The sequence below is a fragment of the Chlorocebus sabaeus genome, chromosome 11 (genome assembly GCF_047675955.1).
Source record: "Chlorocebus sabaeus isolate Y175 chromosome 11, mChlSab1.0.hap1, whole genome shotgun sequence".
Taxonomy (NCBI): Eukaryota; Metazoa; Chordata; class Mammalia; order Primates; family Cercopithecidae; genus Chlorocebus; species Chlorocebus sabaeus.
In genome coordinates this window covers 10,390,876-10,414,367 of record NC_132914.1, presented here as the reverse complement: position 1 = coordinate 10,414,367, position 23,492 = coordinate 10,390,876, and the positions used below count along the sequence as shown (strand labels likewise).

At 37.0% G+C, this 23,492-nt stretch overlaps 1 protein-coding gene across 2 annotated transcripts in view; it reads right to left on the bottom strand.

The window, feature by feature from the left end:
* Window positions 1-1,552: 1,552 nt before the first annotated feature.
* The window catches only part of A2M (alpha-2-macroglobulin), a 48,543-nt gene continuing 26,603 nt past the window's right edge, over window positions 1,553-23,492 (bottom strand). For both annotated transcript variants that reach the window (XM_037995129.2, XM_007967539.3), the window contains exons 22-36: window positions 22,918-22,969; window positions 14,272-14,355; window positions 13,817-13,993; window positions 13,423-13,510; window positions 11,887-12,043; window positions 11,533-11,607; window positions 10,885-11,065; window positions 8,412-8,635; window positions 6,503-6,721; window positions 6,207-6,334; window positions 4,336-4,426; window positions 3,599-3,667; window positions 2,585-2,687; window positions 2,026-2,067; window positions 1,553-1,680 (exon numbers count right to left, since the gene is read on the bottom strand). In XM_037995129.2, coding sequence (XP_037851057.2) covers window positions 1,664-1,680; window positions 2,026-2,067; window positions 2,585-2,687; window positions 3,599-3,667; window positions 4,336-4,426; window positions 6,207-6,334; window positions 6,503-6,721; window positions 8,412-8,635; window positions 10,885-11,065; window positions 11,533-11,607; window positions 11,887-12,043; window positions 13,423-13,510; window positions 13,817-13,993; window positions 14,272-14,355; window positions 22,918-22,969 — 1,707 coding nt within the window. In that variant the 3' untranslated portion in view covers window positions 1,553-1,663. The remainder of the gene's footprint in view (window positions 1,681-2,025; window positions 2,068-2,584; window positions 2,688-3,598; window positions 3,668-4,335; window positions 4,427-6,206; window positions 6,335-6,502; window positions 6,722-8,411; window positions 8,636-10,884; window positions 11,066-11,532; window positions 11,608-11,886; window positions 12,044-13,422; window positions 13,511-13,816; window positions 13,994-14,271; window positions 14,356-22,917; window positions 22,970-23,492) is intronic.

Below are 23,492 nucleotides of genomic sequence, written 5' to 3'. Positions count from 1 at the left end.
TAAAACAGCCGTAACACAAACAGGGCTGCAACGTGCCCCTTGCTCCCCACAGCGAGAGAAGAGCTGCGGCCCTCTGGATTGCCCAGACCTGGGAACTCCTTGAGCCCGGGCTGTGACTCTCTCCTTGGGGCCCTGGTTGATGTCACTGCATTCCCCAGTGCCACTGTGGGAAGCTGCTTGTGGTGCACCTGGTCCAGGGGGAAGCTGTTTGTTGTGTGCCTGGTCCAGCCTCCTCACAGAGAGCCGGTGCTGGTGCTTGGAGCTGCCCAACCCAGGCAGCAGCTGGTGTGCGTGACTGCACGGTGGCCACGCTTGCTCACACACCCCTAGCACGCCCCTCTCCGCTGCACCCCTGTCTCAGTCTCTCCTGGATCCGGGACCCAGGTTGCCAGCAAGTGCAAGTGGGCAGAAGTAGCCCAGTGGGCCCAGAGAAAAACTCAGGCAAAGGTGCCACCAAACTGGCCAGGAAAGTGACACCTCAAGGATCCCATGATGCTGATATGTTAATATCTGGGTGGTGCTTACAGAATAAGCACCACACAAAAGTGATAGCTTTTATTTCTTATTTTGCTTAGCCTGGAGACAGAGCTAAGGATTGCTTGAACTTCAAAGTCCTTTCCAGTTCTTAGTTTATACAATCCATACTCACCTTCTGCCTAACTGAACATTGTCATTTTTGTGCCAAATGAAGAGTAGGACTCCTAGCATTGTCCTCAGACTCTCTTGGCTCAATCCTCCCGCTTTAATCTTTCCAACTTCTTCAAAAACTCCTGAAGCTTTTGCTTCTCCTTCCATAGAATGGAAATATATGTTGCAATACTTACTGCAAAGAAAATTATATATTTTTAAAATAGACTAAAGAAATGTTGTGAGACATCAGACCTCAATCAGATGTTGTGAGAACTGATTTCTGCATCAGAATATCTCCTTGACTTTACAGCTATTCTTTCGTCCTGGCTCAAAGTTCCAGAAGAAAGATGCTCCAATATAATACTCCTATTTGGACTTTGAGTCATACACATTCCTCCTTCTGAGAAAACTTGCTTCTGCATGAACCCTCCCTTCATTATTTTCAGCTCATCTGTTATTGAATCTGAGACCCCAGGTTAACTGACTGATGACTCTCATCAGTGGCAGATTTTGGGGTAACATAGGACACACAACTCCCAATTCAGGTCAGGTCCCAATTATCCTGCCTCCCATTATGACCTGTTCAATGTTGTATTCCATTCTACTTCATTTTAATGTAAAGAGTCTTTTCTGGTGAAGCCAGTCTTGTTTTCTCATAAAAATTCACTCTTCGGGTTTTTCATAGGGTATTTCCATAACCACCTTCCTAGTATATAACCCAATTCTTTCTTTTTTCCCCACAGTCCTTACATGAAGCCTACTCATACCAACATCACTGCATCTTTGTTTTGTTTTTTTTTTTTTTGGTATGCTGAAGTCCCTCAGCACTTGATTCCTTTAAGTTTTATCTCAGTGTTCTATTGGGAATCATATGGAAATGTAAAAAGATATTTATTGAATGAACAGGAAACAGGCAAAGACATTGACCAGAAAAAATGTTTATTCATCAAGTCTTTAAAGATACAAAAACATATGTCTTCTGTGGAGCTCTGAAAACAGGACTCCAGCAAAGCAGTTTTCAGCCTTGTGGTCTTCAAGCATTTCCAAGATCTGTGATATTGGAAAGAAAAAAAAATTAAGACAGACTTGGGTCTCCATGAGCAGAGAGTATTCTTTCCCTTAGTTCTGAGGGGCATAGTGCCCAAAGAAACCTAATCAGTACAGTGGGAACCCAAATCTATTACAAATCTTTACCCATAAGCAATCCTATGGACTGTCTGAGGATTGACAAGAGTCAGTGGCCCTCTCCAGTAAATGTGTTTTTCTATAATAATGTGCAGGGTGAGTAAGCTGATGTTTTTGACAAATATTTACCCAGGGTTTTATGAAGGAGAAGGTTTGGAGGACAAGCTGCAGGAGCTCTGACTGCCTTTTGAAGGAGTGTGAGTGACTTACCTTTGCTGCAAGGAGCATTGTATTCAGCAATTGCAAACTCATCTGGGAAAGAAAAAAACCAACAAAAAACCAGAAATCATTACATGAAGTGAGGAAGAAAGCAAACATCTGTGGCATACAGGCCAAGGAAGGAGTTTGTTGTGGGAAGAACAGTATTGTTGTACCAAAAACGTTAGCATCACTCATTTGATGCATTGCTTGCTACCTTATATTCTCCTTTCAAGTACAGTGTTTTATATTTTCTTTTATCCCAAACTCCTGAAGGACTCTTCAGATGTTCCGCTTACTTAAATCTCATAGTCATACAGTCTATTTATCTGATGAAAAGGGAACTGAATATCCCACAGGTGTTTCGTATTAGTAGTTGATATATTTATAATGTAGGTTGTTTCTACAATGTGTGTATAAGAGACAAAAAGAGGAGCATCAGACTCGATGGAGACAAAATGAAGTGCGAATGTAATTACTTAATGTAATAAATAGCCCCAACACATCTCCCAAATCTGAATTTCTGTGATCAGGAATTAAATATTTCTATGTGAAAATCACTGTCACTCACCCGTCTCGTAGTAATCATAGACTTTCACTATGGCTGGTTTCAGATCTCTTACTGGGACATCTTGCAGAACCGTGAAGAGCAAGCTCAGTGTCTGATTTGACACCTGGAAAGCAAAAGTCAATTAAATGACCTTTCAGGAAGCTTTCTTCTCTCTTCGAATTAGTTTAAGTATTCACCTGTTTTTTGGGGGAAAAGCTTTATCATCCTACAGCACACTATAGGGTCCTTAATTAAATTGTGCAGAAAGCTCTCAGAGGGGATGATAAATTCTCCAGATTATTTCTTAAAAAACTAACACAATACATATACTTCTGTCAATGCCGATACATAGCTCCATTCATGGGGGTAAATGATACATACTTTTTATTGGATGACTGTGTTCATTTTTAACTATCCAGAGATTTGGTATAGCTTCAATTCTCTGTCTTGCAGGAATACTTGTGTAGACTCAAGGAGGCATCTAAAAGGTTGATCTTTCCAGGCTTAAATTTCATAAAATGTGTAAACCATAATTCCCATCAACATGTGCATGAACAAACTCTCCTACCACACGTATCTATAAAATCAGATTGGTTTATTGGTGAACTGGTCTTATTATTTTATGGTTCAAGTCCTTGTGGAGATGGACAGTTTTTTTCCCTTTCATATTGTTGTTATGTTGATAACTAACTAATAATTGACTAATCACAAGTGCTACTTCCTTATATTACTGAGTATCAAAATAACCTGTCAACATAATAAACACATTCTGTGAAGATTTCTTGCTTATGGGGTTTTAGGGATATTCATATCCCAAGATCCTAATAAGCCATTTCTACCCGTAATGCCTGGTGAAATATAAATAAAGGAGAGGAGAACATTCTTTTAGAGTTAACATTAGAATTCTGAAATTTCTAGCATGGAAGTGATGTTTCTAAAATGCATTTACCTTCTCAGATGTTCCCTTGGAGGATTATTATCTACCTTTTTTTTTTTTTTTTTTTTTTTTTGCAAATAGACTGGAAGGTCTCTTACCTTATCCAGGTAAATCAAGACATGGTTGTTGCTGACTTCTGTCCGGCTCACATGGTTAGATCTTTCAAGCTGAAGAAAATTGAAACACCACCAATGTTAATAAATAGATGAAACCCCTGGGGGATCCACACAAAAAATATTTCGTATTGCCAAAATAACCCTGAGGATAGAATTCTTCAAATGCTTTTTATAAGCAAAGACATAATGTAACACAATTAAAAATGAAAGGCATAAAGGGTTCAATATCAGTATGACACAAGACCAATGTGTAAAGTTATTTATCTGACGAAAAGACAGCTAGGTATTCTAAACTTGGTAGTTACTCATATTTCAAAGTTCAATTCAGTTTCTATTTCTTCATAAGGAGTTTTTTTCCTGTTTTGCTTGCTCTATTTTTCTTTTAACTTCTGTAATACTTATAGTTTATGCCAGTCATTTTCATATTTTTCACTGGTTCATGTTCATATGTTTTATCTTCTTAACAAAATTCTGAGCTAAGAAGACATTGAAAAACACCTGCTGACAATCTTTTTCTTGTAGTCACGGGTCCTAGCGCAGGACTGTGCACACGATGAGCATTCATAAGAACACATGTGATTGTATTTCTGAGCTTGGAAAAAGCGTAAGGCTTTGATAGAGATTGATTTTCATAGTATTTTAATATTAGTATTGTCTTATGCTGGGGATACATACAACATTAAATCAAACAGGGCATTCTGGGGTTATGATAAACCTACCGTTTTCACTGTTGGCTTCAGGGGAATGAAGCCAGAGACCATCTTCACATCAACGATCGCCATGTTGGAGGCAGAGCGGCTCCCGGTATAACTGAGGATCCATGGAAGGAAAGGATTAGAGTTTTCTGTGTTTTTAAATATTTTCTTCTTCTATGTCCATGTTAAGCATTCCACAGCTCTAAAAGGTACATGTAAGTCTTCCCAAATATCTTATCCCAGTGGTTTGTAAAAGTGGTGTGTATAGAATTTTTAGGAAGCCTATTAAAGTCACCGAGACCAGGCCCTGCTCTAGACCCGATGAATCAGAATTTCTACCATATAGAGGCTGAGGATCTGCATTTTTTTTTTTTTTGATGGAGTTTTTTGCTCTAATTGCCCAGGCTGGAGTACAATGGCATGATCTCGGCTCACCACACCCTCCACCTCCTGGGTTCAAGCGATCCTCCTGCCTCAGCCTCCCGAGTAGCTGGGATTACAGGCATGTGCCACCACGCCTGACGAAGTTTGTATTTTTAATAGAGATGGGATTTCTCCATGTTGGTCAGGCTGGTCTCAAACTCCCGACCTCAGGTGATCTGCCCGCCTTGGCCTCCCAAAGTGCTGGGATTACAGGCCTGAGTCACTGTGCCGGGCCGAGGATCTGCATTTTAAGAAAGCTCTACAGGTGAGGCACAGGCTGTTTGTGACCTCTAATCTATGCCTGTTATTTTATTTATTTAATTTTATTGTCTTTCAGCTGACAAAATGATGTATATTATGAATAATAAATTTCAGTCTACATTATTTACAAAACCAACAACAATTTATAACGTTTACTTAAACACTGGCTTTCAACAAAACACTTAGAAACACCTAGCGTCTTGTCCCTGAGAGTTTGCATCTGAAATTTGGACTACTTAATTTATTTTTTGGCATATATATATACGCTAAATTAAATGAAAAAATATATATATATATTTAACTTTCAGGTTCAGGTGTACACGTGCAGGTTTCTTATCTAGGTAAACTCGTGTCATGGGGGTTTGGTGTACAGATTACTTTATCACTTGGGTACTAAATTTTGTACTCAATTGTTATTTTTTCTGATCCTCTCCCTTCTCCCATCCTTCACCCTCAAATAGGCTCTGGTGTCTGTTGTTCTCCATTTTGTGTCCATGTGTTCTTATCATTTAGGTCCCACTTACAAATGAGAATGTGCAGTGTTTAGTGTTCTGTTCCTGTGTTAGTTTGCTAAGGATAAATGACCTCCATCTCCATCAATGTTCCTACAAAGGTCATGATCTCGTTCTTTTTGATGTATGCCAGTTATTTGTTACATAGATTTTGTCTTAACTGTTTTCCTGAATAGTATCCCCAACCAAGTTATATGTTTGTGGAGAGATAATTTTTTATCAGATCTGCCGCTATTTAAATATTGATGCATATAAGTATATCTTCCCCCAAAATTAATTATATCATATATAACCTGAGATTTATTTATTGCCAGTAGGAATTCTAACCAAAGATTCACTACTTCCTTCTAGTCAAACTTTTCAGTAATTCTTCATCTCTGTCTTCAATAAAGCAAGAATAATATAGGATTTCATTACATAACAAGGAATTCAGGTCAGAGGCAATGGGTAATATTTATTTAGTTGTTATTGAGGGAAATTATTACCCTTTAAACAATGAGGTTGCACAATAATAGATCCTGGATGGACAATGTAAACCCCATCATTAAGAAATTATATTGTATCAACTTACGAGAATACATTGCATTTTTAACGAATAGTGCAAACATCTACTATTGTACTGCTTTACTTAAAGAGGAGTTCCAGTACGAAGATTGGTGGTTATTCTTAGGATTAGGTGATACAGTCAGAAGGTCTTACCTGACACTTAGTGAGATTTGGAAGCTGGTGTGGGCTTTGGGTTCGTCACAAGTTGCAGGCAGAGTCTGCACCCCTAACGCAAATGGGAACTCTTCCTTTTCTGGGAGAATATTGTATTTCAAGGATGTCTATGGCACATCAAAGACAAAATCAGTTTTTTGCCCTTTCCCAGAACTCCTCTCAACTTCCCTAACTCTTTCTCTGGTTTGCCCCATTGTTTTCTGAGTGAGGACTTCTCAGTGAGAACAGCTGCTGTCCTCATCTGTCCTCTGTCCTCACCTGCCCAAGAGTCTCACCTGGAGGTAGACACATCCTTCTCCTGTCACTTTCATGCTGTATTCCCCAGGCAGCTCTGGCAATGCGACCTGCTGCAGTAACAGGCGGTTGCTGTTGTCCACTTGGAATTTGTTGGAAAATGTCCCTGAAGACTGGATAGTCACCTGTGCAGCCTTCCCAGTTCTGGTAAACGTGGCTGCTCCATATTTGGACAGAGCATGGAGAGCCACCACTGTGTCCTGGAAGAGACAGATGAGTGAGAGAACCCATTGGGTATTTTAAAGCTTTGAGGGCTGAGATATTTTTCAAAGACCCATGTGAGGGACTTTGATTTCCTACTTCTCTCATTACTTAAATATTGGAGCTCTAATTTCAAGATTGATTCTAATCTTTAGATAGTTGAAGAGCCGTAACATTCAAATATCTACCTTGGACTGTATGCCCTACACGTTTATTTTATTTATCAGAAAATTGATCCTTTTCTCTCTAAGTATATGTGGAACATGGAATGTGGAAAATATAAGTGAATGATTATCAGTTATTGGCATCAGCTATTTGCTAACACGTCTTTCTTGACAACTGTGGTCGTATCTGACATAACCCAAGCAAAGTTCAGTCTGGCTCTCTCCCATATTAAACTTTGCTCAGTTGCTGAGGTCAGTGTCCTGAAGAGAACCCAAGGTTCTTTGCAGCCATGAGTAGAGTCACGCTTCAGTTTCTCCAAAAGAAATAAAAGATGAATATTATAATTATCTTATGGATTGAATGACATTTTTATTTGGCTTTCCCTTTTTATTGGGTGATTTCCTGTTCCCAGTGAATGTCTGCTGGTAAGTATCCTCATCAACACTGAACCTGGATGGCCTCCTTCAAATAATATATTTCTAAGAAATGAATGATAACCTTTAACAAAATTACTTAGTTTTTTCATTCATATGATGAAAGATTAATACAATGGAAATAGGATGGAATGCCATTTTGTCACATTTTTTTCTGTTTTAGGGTATATAAGCAAACATCTAAATTCTCTGAAGATAAAACTTCCTGCTGTGTACATATTGATGAATTGTTCAGATACATGGTTATATAGCTAGACTTAGGAGGTTGGATGAATCAAGACAGTTCTTTATGCTCCTGATGAATAAACGTTTGTGTATTATGAGGTGAACAGGGGGCTGGACGCAGTGGCTCACACCTATAATCCTCGCACTTTGTGAGGCCAAGGTGGGCGGATTGCCCGAGCTCAGGAGTTCAAGATCAGCCTGGGCAACAGGGTGAAACCTCGTCTCTACTAAAAATATAAAAATGAGCCAGGCATGGTGGCACATGACTGTAATCCTAGCTACTAGGGAGGCTGAGGCATGAGAATTGCTTGAACCTGTGGGTGGAGGTTGCAGTGAGCCAAGATCGCACCACTGCATTCCAGCCTAGGTGACAGAGAAAGACTCTGTCTCAAGAAAAAAAAAAAAAAAAAAGGTTGACTAGGGGAAGCACAAAATGTGTAGTTTTGAAAAAAGCCTATTAAAGGGGACCGAAGAATGGAGAGATTTGTGAGGAGAGGTTGTTGGAGGATTTTGAGTAGAGTTCCTTGAACAGTTTGAAAGAGACCCTATAGTTTCCAGGAGAATGGCAGGAGACATCTCCTTCATTCTGCTGATGCTCCACTGCTGCTTGAGGAAGGCAGTGTTGTTATGGGAAACAGAAGGATAACAACACAGTGATGGGTTGCCGGAATTCTGAGCATTTCCTTTTGGCCCTCTTTGACTTTCATTTGCTTTTATTTCCCATTATCCTTGGATACTGAAAACTTTCCTTCATTTCAAGTTATTGTCATCTTTATTTTTTTCTTCTTGGATGTGTTTGTTTCTTTTTTGTTCAAATCTTTTGCTGCCTGAAGGTGAAATCAAAGGTTTTTGGCAAATCACCAACCTGGGTGGAGGAGAAACCGCCCTGGGAATTCTGCTGCTTCGTGATCCACTTCACGACGTTGGTTGCAGAGGTCAGGTCCTCCGAGGTTGGGGCTGGCTGGGCCGTGAGGTAAGCGAGGAGCACATAGGATGTCATCTCCACCTCAGCAGAGGGAGCCTGGGGTTCGTAAAAATGCCCCACTGGGGCCTTAGGTTTCTGAGGGCGCTCCCAGTGGACTGAGTTGTCTTAAAGGTGAGAAAAAGATATTTATAAGTGACTACATATTTATATTTAAATATAAATATAAAAGTACCCAAGCCAGTGCTGAAATGAGAATTGCATGCCCATTATAATCCCCTGAACTGTATGTAGATGCTTTTCCTTCTATGTAAATCTGAATTTGGTGTGTTTCAGCCCAGCTAAGGCAGATATTGATGCTGGAGTCAGAAGCCTATGCCTATCTATGTTTTCAAATAGTTGCTATAGTTGGGTTGGTGGGAGAAAGAAATGGCACAGCAGTTGTCTCATTGGGTGTGGCTGTTTCTTATTTATGATGTTATATGATGTTATATTAGACCATAGCTGGAGTTTGTTACATTTCCTATAAAGCCTGTCTTTAGCGGTTTCTTGTGAGGATCACAGATCACATGAAATAGTAGAGTTTGTACTCATTAGATTGAAAAAAACAATACAGTAATCCTTGAAATACCAAAGGCTGACATGAATGTGAAATGGGAACCGATATACACTGCTGTGGGAAGCCAATTGCTCTTTGGTGATATTCAACAATGGGGAAGATATGCTTAGCCCACTAATCAATCATTATGCTTCTCAAAGTATAATTTGGAGAAACACAGATGCACAAGAAAACAGGCACATGAGTATTCATTGCAGCATTGTTTTTAGAAAGAAAACATAAAAAAATTCATGGGAGAAACTCGATGTGTAAATTATGACTAATTTATAGACTGTAATGTATTACACAGCAGTGAAAATTAATGAGCTGACTCTGACGTACTTGTATAGGGGCCTTCATCAACTTAATGTTGAACTTAGAAAATGAAAAGCAAACAAAAAACTAAGCTGCTGAAATATTCAAAAATGTTTCTTTTGTTTCTTGAATGAGAGAGAAAAAAAATTTTGTTTCTGTCACGGTGAAACACATGTAAAGATTCTGAATATTAGTTAGGGACACATATGCAGAAAAATATAAAGAAATCCATGGAATTGTAATGACAAATTCAGGAGGATGATTGCCTCTGGAGGTGGTAGTGATACACAAGGGATTTATTTTTCCAATATCAGTAATTTTCTATTTCTTAATCTATGAGATAGTTATACAGTGTTTTCTAGTTATAGCTTATGCCCTTTTGTGTATCTACTGTAAAATATTTCTCAATACATTTCAAGAAGAATTAATGGCTATCAAAGGAAAAAGGTAGACTATTTTAATGGACATCTTATGATTTGCATTTTATTTTCTAGGTTTTCAAACCCCTCATATAGACCATGGTATATGTAGAAGTATTGTGTGAGTATGAGTAGACTGGGCAACATTATTGGTCTTATGAAATGGGCTTAAAATACCAGAATTCACTTTGGGAGGCTGAGGAGGGCGCATCACAAGGTCAGGAGATTGAGACCATCCTGGCTAACACAGTGAAACCCCGTCTCTACTAAAAAATACAAAAAAATTAGCCAAGTGTGGTGGCGGGGACCTGTAGTCTCAGCTACTTGGGAGGCTGAGGCAGGAGAATGGCGTGAACCTGGGAGGAAGAGCTTGTAGTAAGCCGAGATTGCACCACTGCACTCCAGCCTCGGCGACAGAGTGAGACTCTGTCACCAAAAAAAAAAAAAAAAAAGAGAAAATACCAGAATTCATTCCAGTAGTTACTTCCATGATTATTTTCTTATGTTTAAGGTTATACAATGTACCAGGTAAGAATTGGGTACATATTGAGGACTGATATGTTAGTAGTAATAACTAGTACTTTTATAGGATTTGCTATGTGCCATTTACTCTACTGTTTTATGTATACCAATTCATTTAATACAACAGCTCTGTGAGGTCAATACTATTTTTATCCCCATTTTACTGAGGAAGGAACTGAAACACAAGGAAGTTAATGACTTTCCCAAGCTCACATAGGTAGCACATTTTGGAGCTAGTCTCCAGAGAATGCTCTTCTTACTAGCATACTATACAGATGGTCCCTGACTTACAATGGTCCTTACGATTCTTCAGACTTTACAATGAGTTTGTCAGGATATAACCCCGTCATAAGTTGAGAAGCATCTGCACTACCTCTTGTCTTTTGATTTCTGATTTAAGAAACCCTAGATTTTATAAAATCACAATATGGACAAAATACATATGATATATAGAAAAGAAGAGAGGAGATAGGGATCACAGGAGGTAGGAGTGAGGGATTTTTGCCATGCAGCTCTTGATACAGAGGATGGGCCAGGAGAAGGATCTCAGGTGTGCTCTCACCTTTCTTCACAGCTTCCTCATTAAGTGACTCGAGTACTTCCTTCCTCTTTTCCTGGTTACCTGCCAGGGCAAAAGCATAGGCCAGCAGTGCTTTGGTATATACGTGGCTGCCATGGGCCCCTTCTTGTGTCGTCTTCCAGGCCGATTCCAGGCAAAACAGGGCATTGCGGACAACAGGGTGCTGTGAAGGCAGAACAAGAAGGGAACTGAGCTATGTAAACAGACATGGTAGCATTCCCAGGCAAATACACAGATCACAGCACAGAAGTTTTATAAACGCATTTTTCCAACTATTCCTCATTCTTATCGATAGATATAATAGTATTTTTGTCTGTTATTCTCACATTCAAAAGACGTATCTTTAAGTTTTTTTTTTTTTTTTTTGAGTGGTGGTGGTAAATAGCCTAGGGGGATTACTGGGAAAATTTAAACCTTTCTTAAATGGGTTGACCAAATTCTCTGTAGATCTGGGAAGCACTGGCATTGCATAGAAGGAAAACTGACGCTTTGCTTTTAATAGGATAGTATTTCAGACAGCAGAAGGAAAACTGATGCTTTGCTTTTAATAGGATAGTATTTCAAACAGCAGGTCAGCAGTTTCGTTGCCTCCAGAACTCTCCTTCAGCAGAGGAATGAGGTGGTACCTACAGTGACTGAGAGAGGAATCTCCAGAAGGGCGATGGTGATATAGGCGGAGAGGGTCACTTCATCTTCTACTCCTCCCTGTGAATACAAGAGAGAGATTTGAATAATTCAACTTCTGAGAATGCCATTGATTAGTTATTTCTATTCTGCTGTGTCATGGAATTCATCCTTACCCATATCCATCCCTATAGGGCAAAGTATCACAATCCACTTTTGTTCTATCCCCTCTTTTTTGGTGCCATCCAGGTTTTATTTTCTTCTGATGCTTTCCCTTAGAAATTTTCACATTATCACTTCCCTCCTCATCCTTGCGGGTATCATAATGGACAAATCAAAACTAGCTCCAGAATGATTCACCTTTATGGCATTGTTGAGCAGTGACCCAGAGCTCCTAAAACAGCCATTGTCCTTCTGCTTCTGGGAGAGCCATATGAGGGCTTGGGTAATGTGTGCTTCATCGATGAAGATGTAGGCTCGAGCTTGGGCAAAAGTCTTCAGAACAAAGGCTGTGAGCCTGACCAGGGAGGAAGCAATCATGATATTTATGTTGTTACAGTGGTTTTATAACCACTTCACAGCAACAGGCTTCATATGATGTCAGTTAGCTAACAAAAATTCTTGTGTACTTAGAGATCTCATCTCCTTGATTAATCTTTAGTCTGCTTGATTAATCTGCTAGATTTAGTATTTCCTTGCTGCCTCTCTCTTTTCCACAGGGAGTCTAAATATATTTTATTTTATTTTAGTTCCGGGATACATGTGCAGAACGTGCAGGTTTGTTACATAGGCATACGTGTGCCATGGCGGTTTCTTGCATCTATTGACCCATCCGCTTAGTTCCCTCTCCTCACCCACCACCTCCCAAAAGGCCCTGGTGTGTGTTGTTCCCATCCCTGTGTCTGTGGGTTCTCATTGTTCAACTCCCATTTGTGAGTGAGAACATGTGGTGTTTGGTTTTCTGTTTCTGTGTTAGTTTGCTGAGGATGATGGCTTCCATGCAGCTTCATCCATGTCCCTGCAAAGGACATGACCTCATTTCTTTTTATTACTGCATAGTATTCCATGGTGTATATGTACCACATTTTCTTTATCCAGTCTATGATTAACAAGCAATTCAGTTGGTTCCACTACTTTGTTATTGTAAATAGTGCCGCAATAAACATATGTGCGCATGCGTCATTGTAGTAGAATGATTTATATTCCTTTGGGTATATGCCCAGTAATGGGATTACTAGGTCAAATGGTATTTCTGGTTCTAGATCCTCGAGGAATCGCCATACTGTCTTCCACAATGGTTGAACGAATTTACATTCAAGTACTTTGAATTTACTTATTTTTGTTAGTTACTCAAGTAAGGCTTTAAATCTCTCTTATCTTTAGAGATTTCCTTCTGCAGATGACAGAATCTTCTCACATGCAGCTCTTATATGCAGTAACTTTTGATATTGCTTTACTTTAGGGATTTATAAGATGTTTTATATTACCGTTTCCTTCTCAATTGCTTCCTCCTATTAATGAATTCATTCTAAATCAAGCTGAATGACTTAGAATGTGACACAATATACACTGAAGTTAACATGGTTTATCTGGAAGTTATATATGTTCACTGGCAATATCATTTTAAAACTCATGGTTATGGCAGAATAGCCATTTCAGAAAGAAAACCTTGGTATATTATTAATAGGATCAATTTTGGAAACAAGCCTAACATACATGTATTTGGATATCAGGTTTTCTTCTTGTTACTTTGCTACTCTTGGTGGATTTATCTAGTATAACAAACCATCGGTCTGATAATATATATCTGATAGTGTTGCTGTGAATATAATTGAGGTAATACATGTAAAAGAGCTGGCACACAAAAAGGAACTCAAAAAATTGTTCTTTCCTTACCAGGTGTTGCCCTGGTTCCTGCCATATCGCTCCCCAAAGGTGCTGTAGGAGCCATCATAGTGTTTGTAGTTCAACTGTCTCTGGTAACCTGGAAAGGAAGATTCATGAAACAGCACAATGGATTAATGTGCATGCTAAGGGTGGAGAAATTACTAAAATACCTTGGATTCCCTTGTGACATTTCTTAAATTTTGTTGTCATAGATTAGGAGTTTCTGAGCCTTAAACATTTTATTGGAGGTTGGAGAGTGGATAGTTTCCATGAAATTAACTATCATAGTTGCTATCATAGTAGGCTAAGCTAATGTATCATGATATTCATAAGTAACTGAAATCTACTGGGAAATCCAGTTGAAATAACATTCAAGTTTTCCCTTACTCGAGTAATCACTCACCAGTGTTGAGATAGCCAATGGCCTTGGACTGGATCTCTGGAGTAAGCTGCTGTGTTTCATTTAGATAATCCAGAACATAGATGTTAGGAGCAAAGAGGACCATATTCTGCTCTCCACAGCCATAGGGCATCTGGAGAAGATTTTGTATGTTTTGCATGGCAGAGCCTAATATGTCTCCTAGAGAATGGGAGAGATGGGAAGTCATAAAGCTTAGAGATTATCATCTATCAAAATCATTAAGCAGAAATAATTAGTGGAGCTTAGAATTTGAGAATTTTTAGGAAGGATGATTCTTCCAGGGATAGAAGTATGACTGAAAGCAATAAACAAGCCCAAAGAAGAAGAGAAGAAAGAAGTTAAAATTATAGTGTTACTTTTAGTAAATATTTATGGCAAAGAAAAATAGTATAATAGAAGCTGTTAATGCCCAGATCCATTAGGGGCTGGAGACTCACCCAAAACTGAGACAGAAGCTCGGGCAGATTCTTCTACAACATTTGGTGGCAGTTTCAGGGATAATTCTTCAGATACCTCACCACCTAGAGAAATAAGCAAATCAGACATATGAAAATTATTTCTGCATTGTATCTTTCTAAACAGCTCTATGACCCAGAAGCTAGGACTATGCCTTATACTAAACTCCTCCTGAAAAGTTGTCCTATGTAATATGTAATATGTATATTACAACAGTAATATACATATCTTAAAAATGGGCTACTGGTTTCCTGTGATTTTCAGAATTTCTTCTTCAATGATCTTTTCAGTAACTTATGTAGAATTGCATACCAAATAAGACAACAAATTGTAACAGCCTGGTGACGCTGTGATTCAGCTGCTGTCATCTGATGGCTGACACAAGATGGTTATCACAAGATGGTCTATTTAGTCCCCACCGCCAACTTCATTACTCAACAGTTGTATGGAGAAAATACCAACAACAAAGCCCTGTAAGTATACATAGGTAAAGGAAAAATTACCCACAAAAGGTCCTGAATTCTATAATAATGCTATGTTCTTTCTTCAAATTTTGGATATAAAGATAGTATTTTTATGGAAGACCTAGAAAATTGAGGATAAGGAAGTGAAGATGAACAGTATTTGTTGCATTGAAAATAAAATAATTACTACTGATGAACATACATTTACTTCCATTTTAATCTTGGTAAATTATATGAAATGAAAATGAGAGAAGCGCAGTATTTATTTTCACACTGAGTTCCTTCCTCATAAAATTCATATTAAAATGTTTTTAAAAAAAGCCATTAGCAAAGTTAAGGGACAAATGGCCAAGCAAAATAAAATGCTTGACTCACTGAAAATAAAATAACTGCTACTGATGAACATACATTTACTAAAATTTTAATATTGGTGAATTATATACAAATGAAAAATGTAACAATTATCTTCCCTTTCTCATAAAATTAATATTAAAACTTTTGTTAAAACAATGCCATAAACAAAGTTAAAAACACAAATGACCAAGTGAAAGAAAATATCTGCAATATATTCAACAGATAAAGAATTAGTGTCATATAACTGAGTCAGAAAAAAACTACTCAAAAGACAAATGGCAAGAGATTATAAAGGCAATTAATAAACATGCAAAACTAAGGTCACCCTTGTAATTAAAAATATATAAATTAAAACAACAGCAAAAAATTTTTTTTCTAAATTTTTGGCAAAAATTAAAATTAAAAACTTTGATAGTAACAGATGACGGCAAGTATAACACTATGGTAATGTATACTGGTGGAAGTATAAATGCATTTGGGTAATAAAGAGGATTTTCTTTTTGTAGTTCTATTAAAACTCAGAATAAAGCAAGATAATGGACTAGAAAGTCTCAGGATCTTCTCTCCCTCCACAGAAAGTCCAACTAGCTACTATCCACAGATCAGAAAATCTATTTTGAAAACCCCAATACTTGGAAACAAGTCTAGAACACATGCATTGTTCACAGAACTGAGTGAAGACAAATTAGAAGGACAGGAAGAATGGTCTCACTTTGACCGTGTCACTGTTCCCACTCCTTTAGGTTAGCACAATGCCAGATAGAGAGGATTCCCCTGGGGTCACAGTTTCTACAGAGGGGAAAGAGAACCAGAGGTAGACATCAAGATTCTCAAGTATTCAAAGACACTTCTCAGGAAGCCCATCTGGTCTCATTTCACTGGGAACACTGGAAGTAATGGCATGACTAGACTACCTGAGGTCAGGTAGAAACAAAGAAGGACAGAGCTCACAGTGACCAGCATGTGGAGTTTAGTAGTGCTTCTGTGTTTCTGCCAGCTATGACACTCATTCAGAGACACCAGCCAACCGCATAGCCCATCTGCAAAACTGAGCTGGTCACTTTCAGAAGCATGGTGGGAAGTTCAACCTAGCTTGAGTTTCCAGATGGCCAGTCTGTAAGCCCAGCTTCAGAGCTTATGCCAGTGACCCCACTCAGGTAGGAGACACCACCTTTGTGCATTTCATAGAAGTGTAGGGGTTAAATACGCTTGACCTGGGAGTCTAAAGGGTGGCTCAACTCAGCCAAAACCTCACTCCATGGCTCCATGCACAAGGGTGGGGTAGCAGTCCTCTATTATGCACATCTAAGAAGTATAGTATTTATTTCTGTCCAACCCAAGCAACAACTCCACCTAATCTCACAGCCCAGATTGTGACCCTGTCTACCTTAAGGTCCCAAATAGCAGAATCATCCAGCCAGGCAATATATCTTGTGACTGGCTTGACCAGAGGCCCTTGCAGTACCCAGCCAGCAGCTCCACCAGATAGCAGAGACCAAACAGTGATCTTGCCAGACAGCAAGGCATAACCAGTGGTCCTACCAAACGTAAGAGCAAAGGCAGTGACCCAGCCAACTAGGGAACCCATGAAAAGCTCTGCCTGCTCAAGGTTGTCACCAACTGATCTTTCCAGAATTATAGGCTAGACTAAATAGCAAATGTTTATCCCTGCCAAAGAATACCTATAAAGGCCAGAAGAAGTGGCTTTCTCCTCAAATGCACAAACAATGCAAGGACAAAGGATTATGAAGAATCAAGGAATCATGACACCTCCAAAAGAAACTGACAAAGCTCAAAAAATTGACCTCATAGAAATGAAGATCTATGAAATCACTGACAAAGAATCCTCCTCTTGAATAATCCTCTTGAAGAAATTCAGTGGACTACAAGAATATATAAATACAAAATTAAATGAATTTGCAAAACAATACACCAACAAAGTGAGAAGTTTGACATAGAAATAGAAACAATTATCTGCAACTTAGCTAATATTGTAAAATAAAAAATAAATAGAAACAATTAAAAAGAAACCAAATAGAAATCCTAGAAATAAAGAATACAATGACTTTATTTAAAAATACAATAGAAAGCTCAACAGTAGACTTGGTCAAGCAGAAGAATCAGCGAGCTCAAAGACAGAATATTTGGAATTATCCAGGCAGAAGAGCAGAAAGACAAAAGAATGACGAAAGCCTATGGAAATTATGGGACATCATCATGAAATCAAACCTTTGCATTAAAGAAAGTCCAGAAGAAGGAGACTATAAAGCATATTCAAAGCAATAATGAAAAAAAAGAGTACAGAATCAGGAAAAAAAAAGAAAAAAAAAGCAATATGGCTGAAAACTTCCCTGATCAGGGGATAGATGCCAGCATCCAAGTACAGGAGGCACAGAGGTCTCCAATGAAATTCAAATGAAAGAATTGTTCACTAAGACACAATAATTAAACTATCAGAAATCAAAGACGAAGAAAAAATTCTGAAAGGCAGAAGGTGATAAGAAACATATCACATACAAAGGAATTCCAATACAACCATCCATGGGTTTTTAGCAGGAACCCTGCAGGCTGAGGGAGAGTGGAATAATATATTCAAAGTGCTGAAGGAAAACAAAAATAAAAACAATGTGTAATCAAGAATTCTTCATCCAGCAAAGCTGTCTTTTAGAAATGAGGGAGAAATAAAACATTCCCGACAAACTACAAGCTAAGGGAGTCATCAACATTACTCCTGCCTTCAGGAATTACTGAAGGGAGTTCTTTAAGCTGAAACAAAAGGCTCCTAATTAACAATACAAAAACACAAAAGCACAAAATTTAATGGTATAAGTAATGCAGAGCCATATTCAGAATACTCTGTGACTGTAATGATGGTATTTAAAGTACTTTTATCTCTAGTACAAGGGTTAAAGGACAAAATATTAATAACAAGCATAGCTAAAAATAAATTGTCAATAAATACACATTACAAAATGATATAAAGTCTGACATCAAAGACATAAAATGTGTGTGGGGGAGTGAAAGAATGCAAAGTTAAGTTGTTATCAGCTTGAAACTGACTCTAAACGTCATAGTAACAGCAAGGCAAAAATCTTTAATAGAAGCACAGAACAAAAATTTTAAAAGATTCAAATCATACTACTACAGAAACCATCAAACCACAAAGGAAGACAGCAAAAGAGGAACAAAGAAGCAAAACAACTGGAAAACAACAAAATGGTAGTACCAAGTAATTTTTTAAATTAATAATTACCTTGAATGCAAATGGACTAAATTTCCCATTTAAAAGACATAAAGTGACTGAACGGATTTAAAAAAACAGGACCCAAATATATGCTAATTACAAGAGACTCACCTAATTTTTAAGGACACATAGACTGAAAGTCAAGAGAAGGAAAAAGATGTTCCAGGTAAATGGGGACTAAAAGAGAGCAGGGGTAGCTATACTTACATTCAACAAAACAGACTTAAAGTTAAAAACTGTACAAAGAGACAAAGGAGAACATTATATAATGATAAAAGGGTCAATTCATCAAAAGAATATAACAATTGTAAATTTATACATATCCAACATTGGAGCACCTAAATATATAAAACAAATATTAAAGGTTGGAGGGAAAGATAGATTGCAATGCAATAATATTAGGGAATTTCAACATCTCACTTTAAAAAATGGATAGATTATCCAGATAGAAAATTAATAAGAAAATGTTGAACTTGACCAACACTTTAGATCAAATAGACCTAATGGATACATACAGAACATTTCATCTCAAGCACACAAGAAACATTCTCCAAGATGGATCGTATTTTAGCCCACAAAACAAGTCTTAGAAAATTTAAGAAGACTGAATCATATCAAGTATCTTTTCTGACCACAATACTATGAAAACTAGAAATGAGTAACAGGAAGAATTAGAAAAAATTCACAAATACATGAAAATTAAACAACATGCTCCCAAACAGCCAATGGGTCAATAAAGAAATTTAAAAGGAAATTCAAAGATATCTTAAGACAAATGAACATGGAAATGGAGCATAACAAAACATAGCATAAAGTAAAAGCAATTCTAAGAGGAAAGCTTATAACAATAAACATCAAAAAAGAAGAAAAATTTCCAGTAAAGATATTAATGATATTCCTCAGAGAAGTAGGAAAAGAAGACCAAACTAAGTTCAAAATTGGCAGAAGAAAGGAAATAATAAAGATTAGAGCAGAAATAAATCAAATAGAGACTAGAAAAAGAATACAAAAGATCAATGAAACTGAGTTTTTTTTTAAGAAAGACAGACAAAAACTTTTAGCTAGAATAGCTAAGAAAAAAGAGGGAGGCCTTAAATATATAAAATCAGAAATGAAAGAGGAGAAATTATAGCTGATATCACAGAAATACAAAGGATCATAAGAGACTACTATGAACAAGTATACACAAATAAATTGGATAATTTAGAAGAAATGAATGCATTCCTAGACATATACATACTACCAAGACTGAATCATGAAGAAATAGAAAATCTGAACTGACAAATAATGAGTAAGGAGATTGAATCAGTAGTAAAAAGTTTTCCATTAAAGAAAAGCCTAATAACTCTTGGCTTCACTGCTAGGTTCTACTTATCATTTAAAAAGAATGAATACCAATCCTTCTCAAACTCTGCCAAAAGACGGAAGAGGAAGGAACACTTTCAAGCTCATTTTATGAGGCAAGCATTACCCTGATACCAATGTCATAAAAAGACATTACAAAAAAGAATTACAGGCCAATATTCTTGATGAATATAGATGCAAAAATCCTCAATAAAATACTAGCATACCAGCTAAGCATGGTAGGATTGCTTGAGCTCAAGAGTTCAAGTCCAGCCTGGGGAACATAGCAAAAGCTCATCACTTAAAAAGCTAAACCAACCAACCAAACAAACAAAATAAACTAGCAAACTAAATCCAACAATACATAAAAGGATCATCTACCTAGTCAAGTGGGACTTATCCCTGAGATGCAAACATTGTTCAACATATGCGTATCAATAAATGTGATACATTGCATTTACATAATGAAGGGTAAAAATCATATGATCATCTTGTTAGATGGAGAAAAAGTATTTGACAAAATTCAATGCTCTTTTATGATAAAACTCTCGCCAAATTAGATATACAAGCAATGTTCCTTAACAAAATAAAGGCCATATATGATAAACCTATAGCTTACATACTTAACAGTGAAAAATTGAAAGACTTTCCTTTAAGATCTGGAACAAGACAAGGATACCCACTGTCACCATTTATTTTCAAAGTAGTACTGGAAGTATCAGCAAGAGCAATCAAACATGAAAAAGAAATGAAAAATATACAAATTGAAAAGGAAGAAGTAAAATTTTCACTGTTGGTAATGACATTATCTTATATATTGGAAGCTCAAAAGACTTCACTAAAGGGTTGCAAGAACTTATAAATGAATGCAATAAAGTTGCAAGATACAAAATCAACAAATCAATAAAGTTGCAAGATACAAAATCAATAAAAATCAGTAGTATTTTCTATACACTAACAATGATCGAAAAAGAAATAAAAACAATCCCATTTACAATAGCTATGAAAAAATATGTAGAAATAAATCTAATCAAGGAGGTGAAGTGTACACTGAAAACTATAAAACACTGTGAAAGAAATCAAAGAGAACACAAATAAATGAAAAAAGCATACAATACAATGTTCATGGATTGGAAGAATTAATATTGTTAAAATGTCCACACTACCCAAAGCAATCTACATATTCAATGTAATCCCTATCAAATTACTGGTGTCTAGTTATGGAATCATAAGTGTCATCAACAGATGAATAGATAAAGAAAATTTGGTATATATACACATAGAATTCCATTCCATTTTAAAAAAGAAGAACATGCTGCCATTTAGGGCAGCATGATTAAATCTGGAGGAGATTATGTTAAGTGAAATAAGCCAGGTACAGGAAAACAAATATTGCATGTTCTCATTTGTATGTGGAAGCTAAAACATTCAAATTCACAGGAGCAGAGAGTAGAATGGTGGTTATGGAGTATGAGGCTGGAGTAAAAGGAAGATTGTGTTCAAGGGACGCAAAGTCTCAGACAGAAGGAATACTTTTTTTCTTTTTGGGATCTATTGCACAGCATGGTGAATACAGTTAATAATAGAGTGTTGTATGTTTCAAACTTGCTTAGAGAATTTCAAATGTTCTCACCACAAAACATAAGTATTTGAGATTAGCTTGATTTAATTATTTCACATTCTATTCATAAATCATAACATCACTTTGTATGCTGTAGATATATACAATTATAAATGGTCAGTTTACAATGTAATTAAAGAACAACAACAACCAACCAAACAAATAAAACTATGCATATCTACACATATGCTCTCTGACTCAGGAATTTTTAACATTTTGGTAGGTACCCTAGCTGTACTTGTATATGTTCATAAGGAGGCTATTATTATAATTAACTAATGTTTTTAAAGCTAGCAAATAGTTGAAAAAATCAATATAGGAAGACTAAAACACTAAGCAGAATTGTGATATATTTATATTACAAGATTAAAAGCAATGAAAAGGAAAGACCTAGATCTACAATTTGACATAGATAAATCTCCAAGACAGGAGGCTGAGTAAAAAACAAACAGTGATTTATACAATGAAACTTATACAGTTTATTATATGTAAATCACACATCCACAAACATATACATCTACACACATTATTTCTAAAGATAAATGGATGACAATTAAAGTACTGAAAAATGTTCAGGAGGTTGACATTAACCTTTAACATGATTTTTTTTTTGTTTTTTTTAAGTAAGAATATATTTTTGTACAATTAGGTAAGCAAATTTGATTATGTTGGTAATTAAAATGAAATTAAATAAAACTATTTGATGATTAGCCCTTACACCTAAGAGATAAATCAAAATAAGGAACTCAGAAATGGAGAAGTCATGATAAAAGGATTGAATGATAGGTACTCAATTCACTTAAATGTAGAAATAAGGCTAAATGATGAGGAAAGTATGGTTTTAGGATACATTTTATATGTTACATCTTGGCCACAGATGAATAGGTAAAGTATTTAGTATTTAGTATGAAAAACATACTAAATAGAAATTTGTAGGTAGTCAGAGAAAGGCAATGAACATATGTATGGTGTTGATTCAGTGTTGATTTGGGATGAGAATGTGTTGTGCTGATACATTTCTTAGTGTATTAAATTTTTACTGTAAGTTTCTTAGTGTATTAAATTTTTACTGTAAGTTTTACTGTAAGTTTCTTCTCAAATGATTGATAGAGCATTAGGTACAGGATAGGCATCAAACAAACATTAATATGACAATAATGGTAAAGGCCATGACAACTTTTTCTTTGGGAAATAGCAATCCTATTATCAAATACGGTTGGCTATGCAAAACTCAGTGTTAGAATGCCCCGAATTCAGCCATCCAGAGTTTGCATTACTAACTATTTAAGGAAATATCCCCTTTGGTAATATTCATTTTGATTCTACCCACTTTCTACCTATGCCCATACCATACACTGGTCAGAAAGTCATTTGATGTTTGCATAGGTGCTACAATAGATCAAGACTCAGAATGCAGGCCTAGGGATATTCTGATCAAATTACATGGCCTTCCTAAGAACTGTTTTCCCCATTTGTCAAATGCATTGATGCTGCTTCAGGTCTTAGATCACAGAGAAAGCATAGGAATAATATATAAATGTTCTTTGAACTTTAAATGTTAGACTTTAATGTTTTTAAAATTATGATGGTTGACTCTTACCTGATGGACAAAGCAGGGAGTTGAATGTTGTTTCCTTCTCTAGTCCTTCAGGCTTTAGGTAAAAGAAAGAAAAGTTAGTGAGAATGGACTGACCTTTAGAACGTGTGTGTTAATGGAGGGACCACAGATATCTGGATAGTGAAGAGAAGGATTTGAACTGTATTATCTAAGAAAATTCTGTACATATAAGCAATATATGTAGGAGGTAATTTTATGCAAGAAAGTAAATCAAAGGGAGGCTGGGCATGGTGGCTCACACCCATAATCCTAGCACTTTGGGAATCTGAGGTGGGCGGATCACTTGAGGCCAGGAGTTCGAGACCAGCCTGGCCAACGTGGTGAAACTCTGTCCCTACTAAAAATACAAAAATTAGCTGGGTGTGGTGGTGCATGCCTGTAATCCCAGTTACTCAGGAGGCTGAGGCACAAGAATTGCTTGAACCCTGGAGGTGGAGGTTGCAGTGAACAGAGATCCTGCCACTGCACTCCAGCCTGGGTGATGGCAAGACTCTGTCTCGAAAACAAAAACAAAAACAAAAACACACCAACAAAACAGAAAGTAAATCAAGAGATAG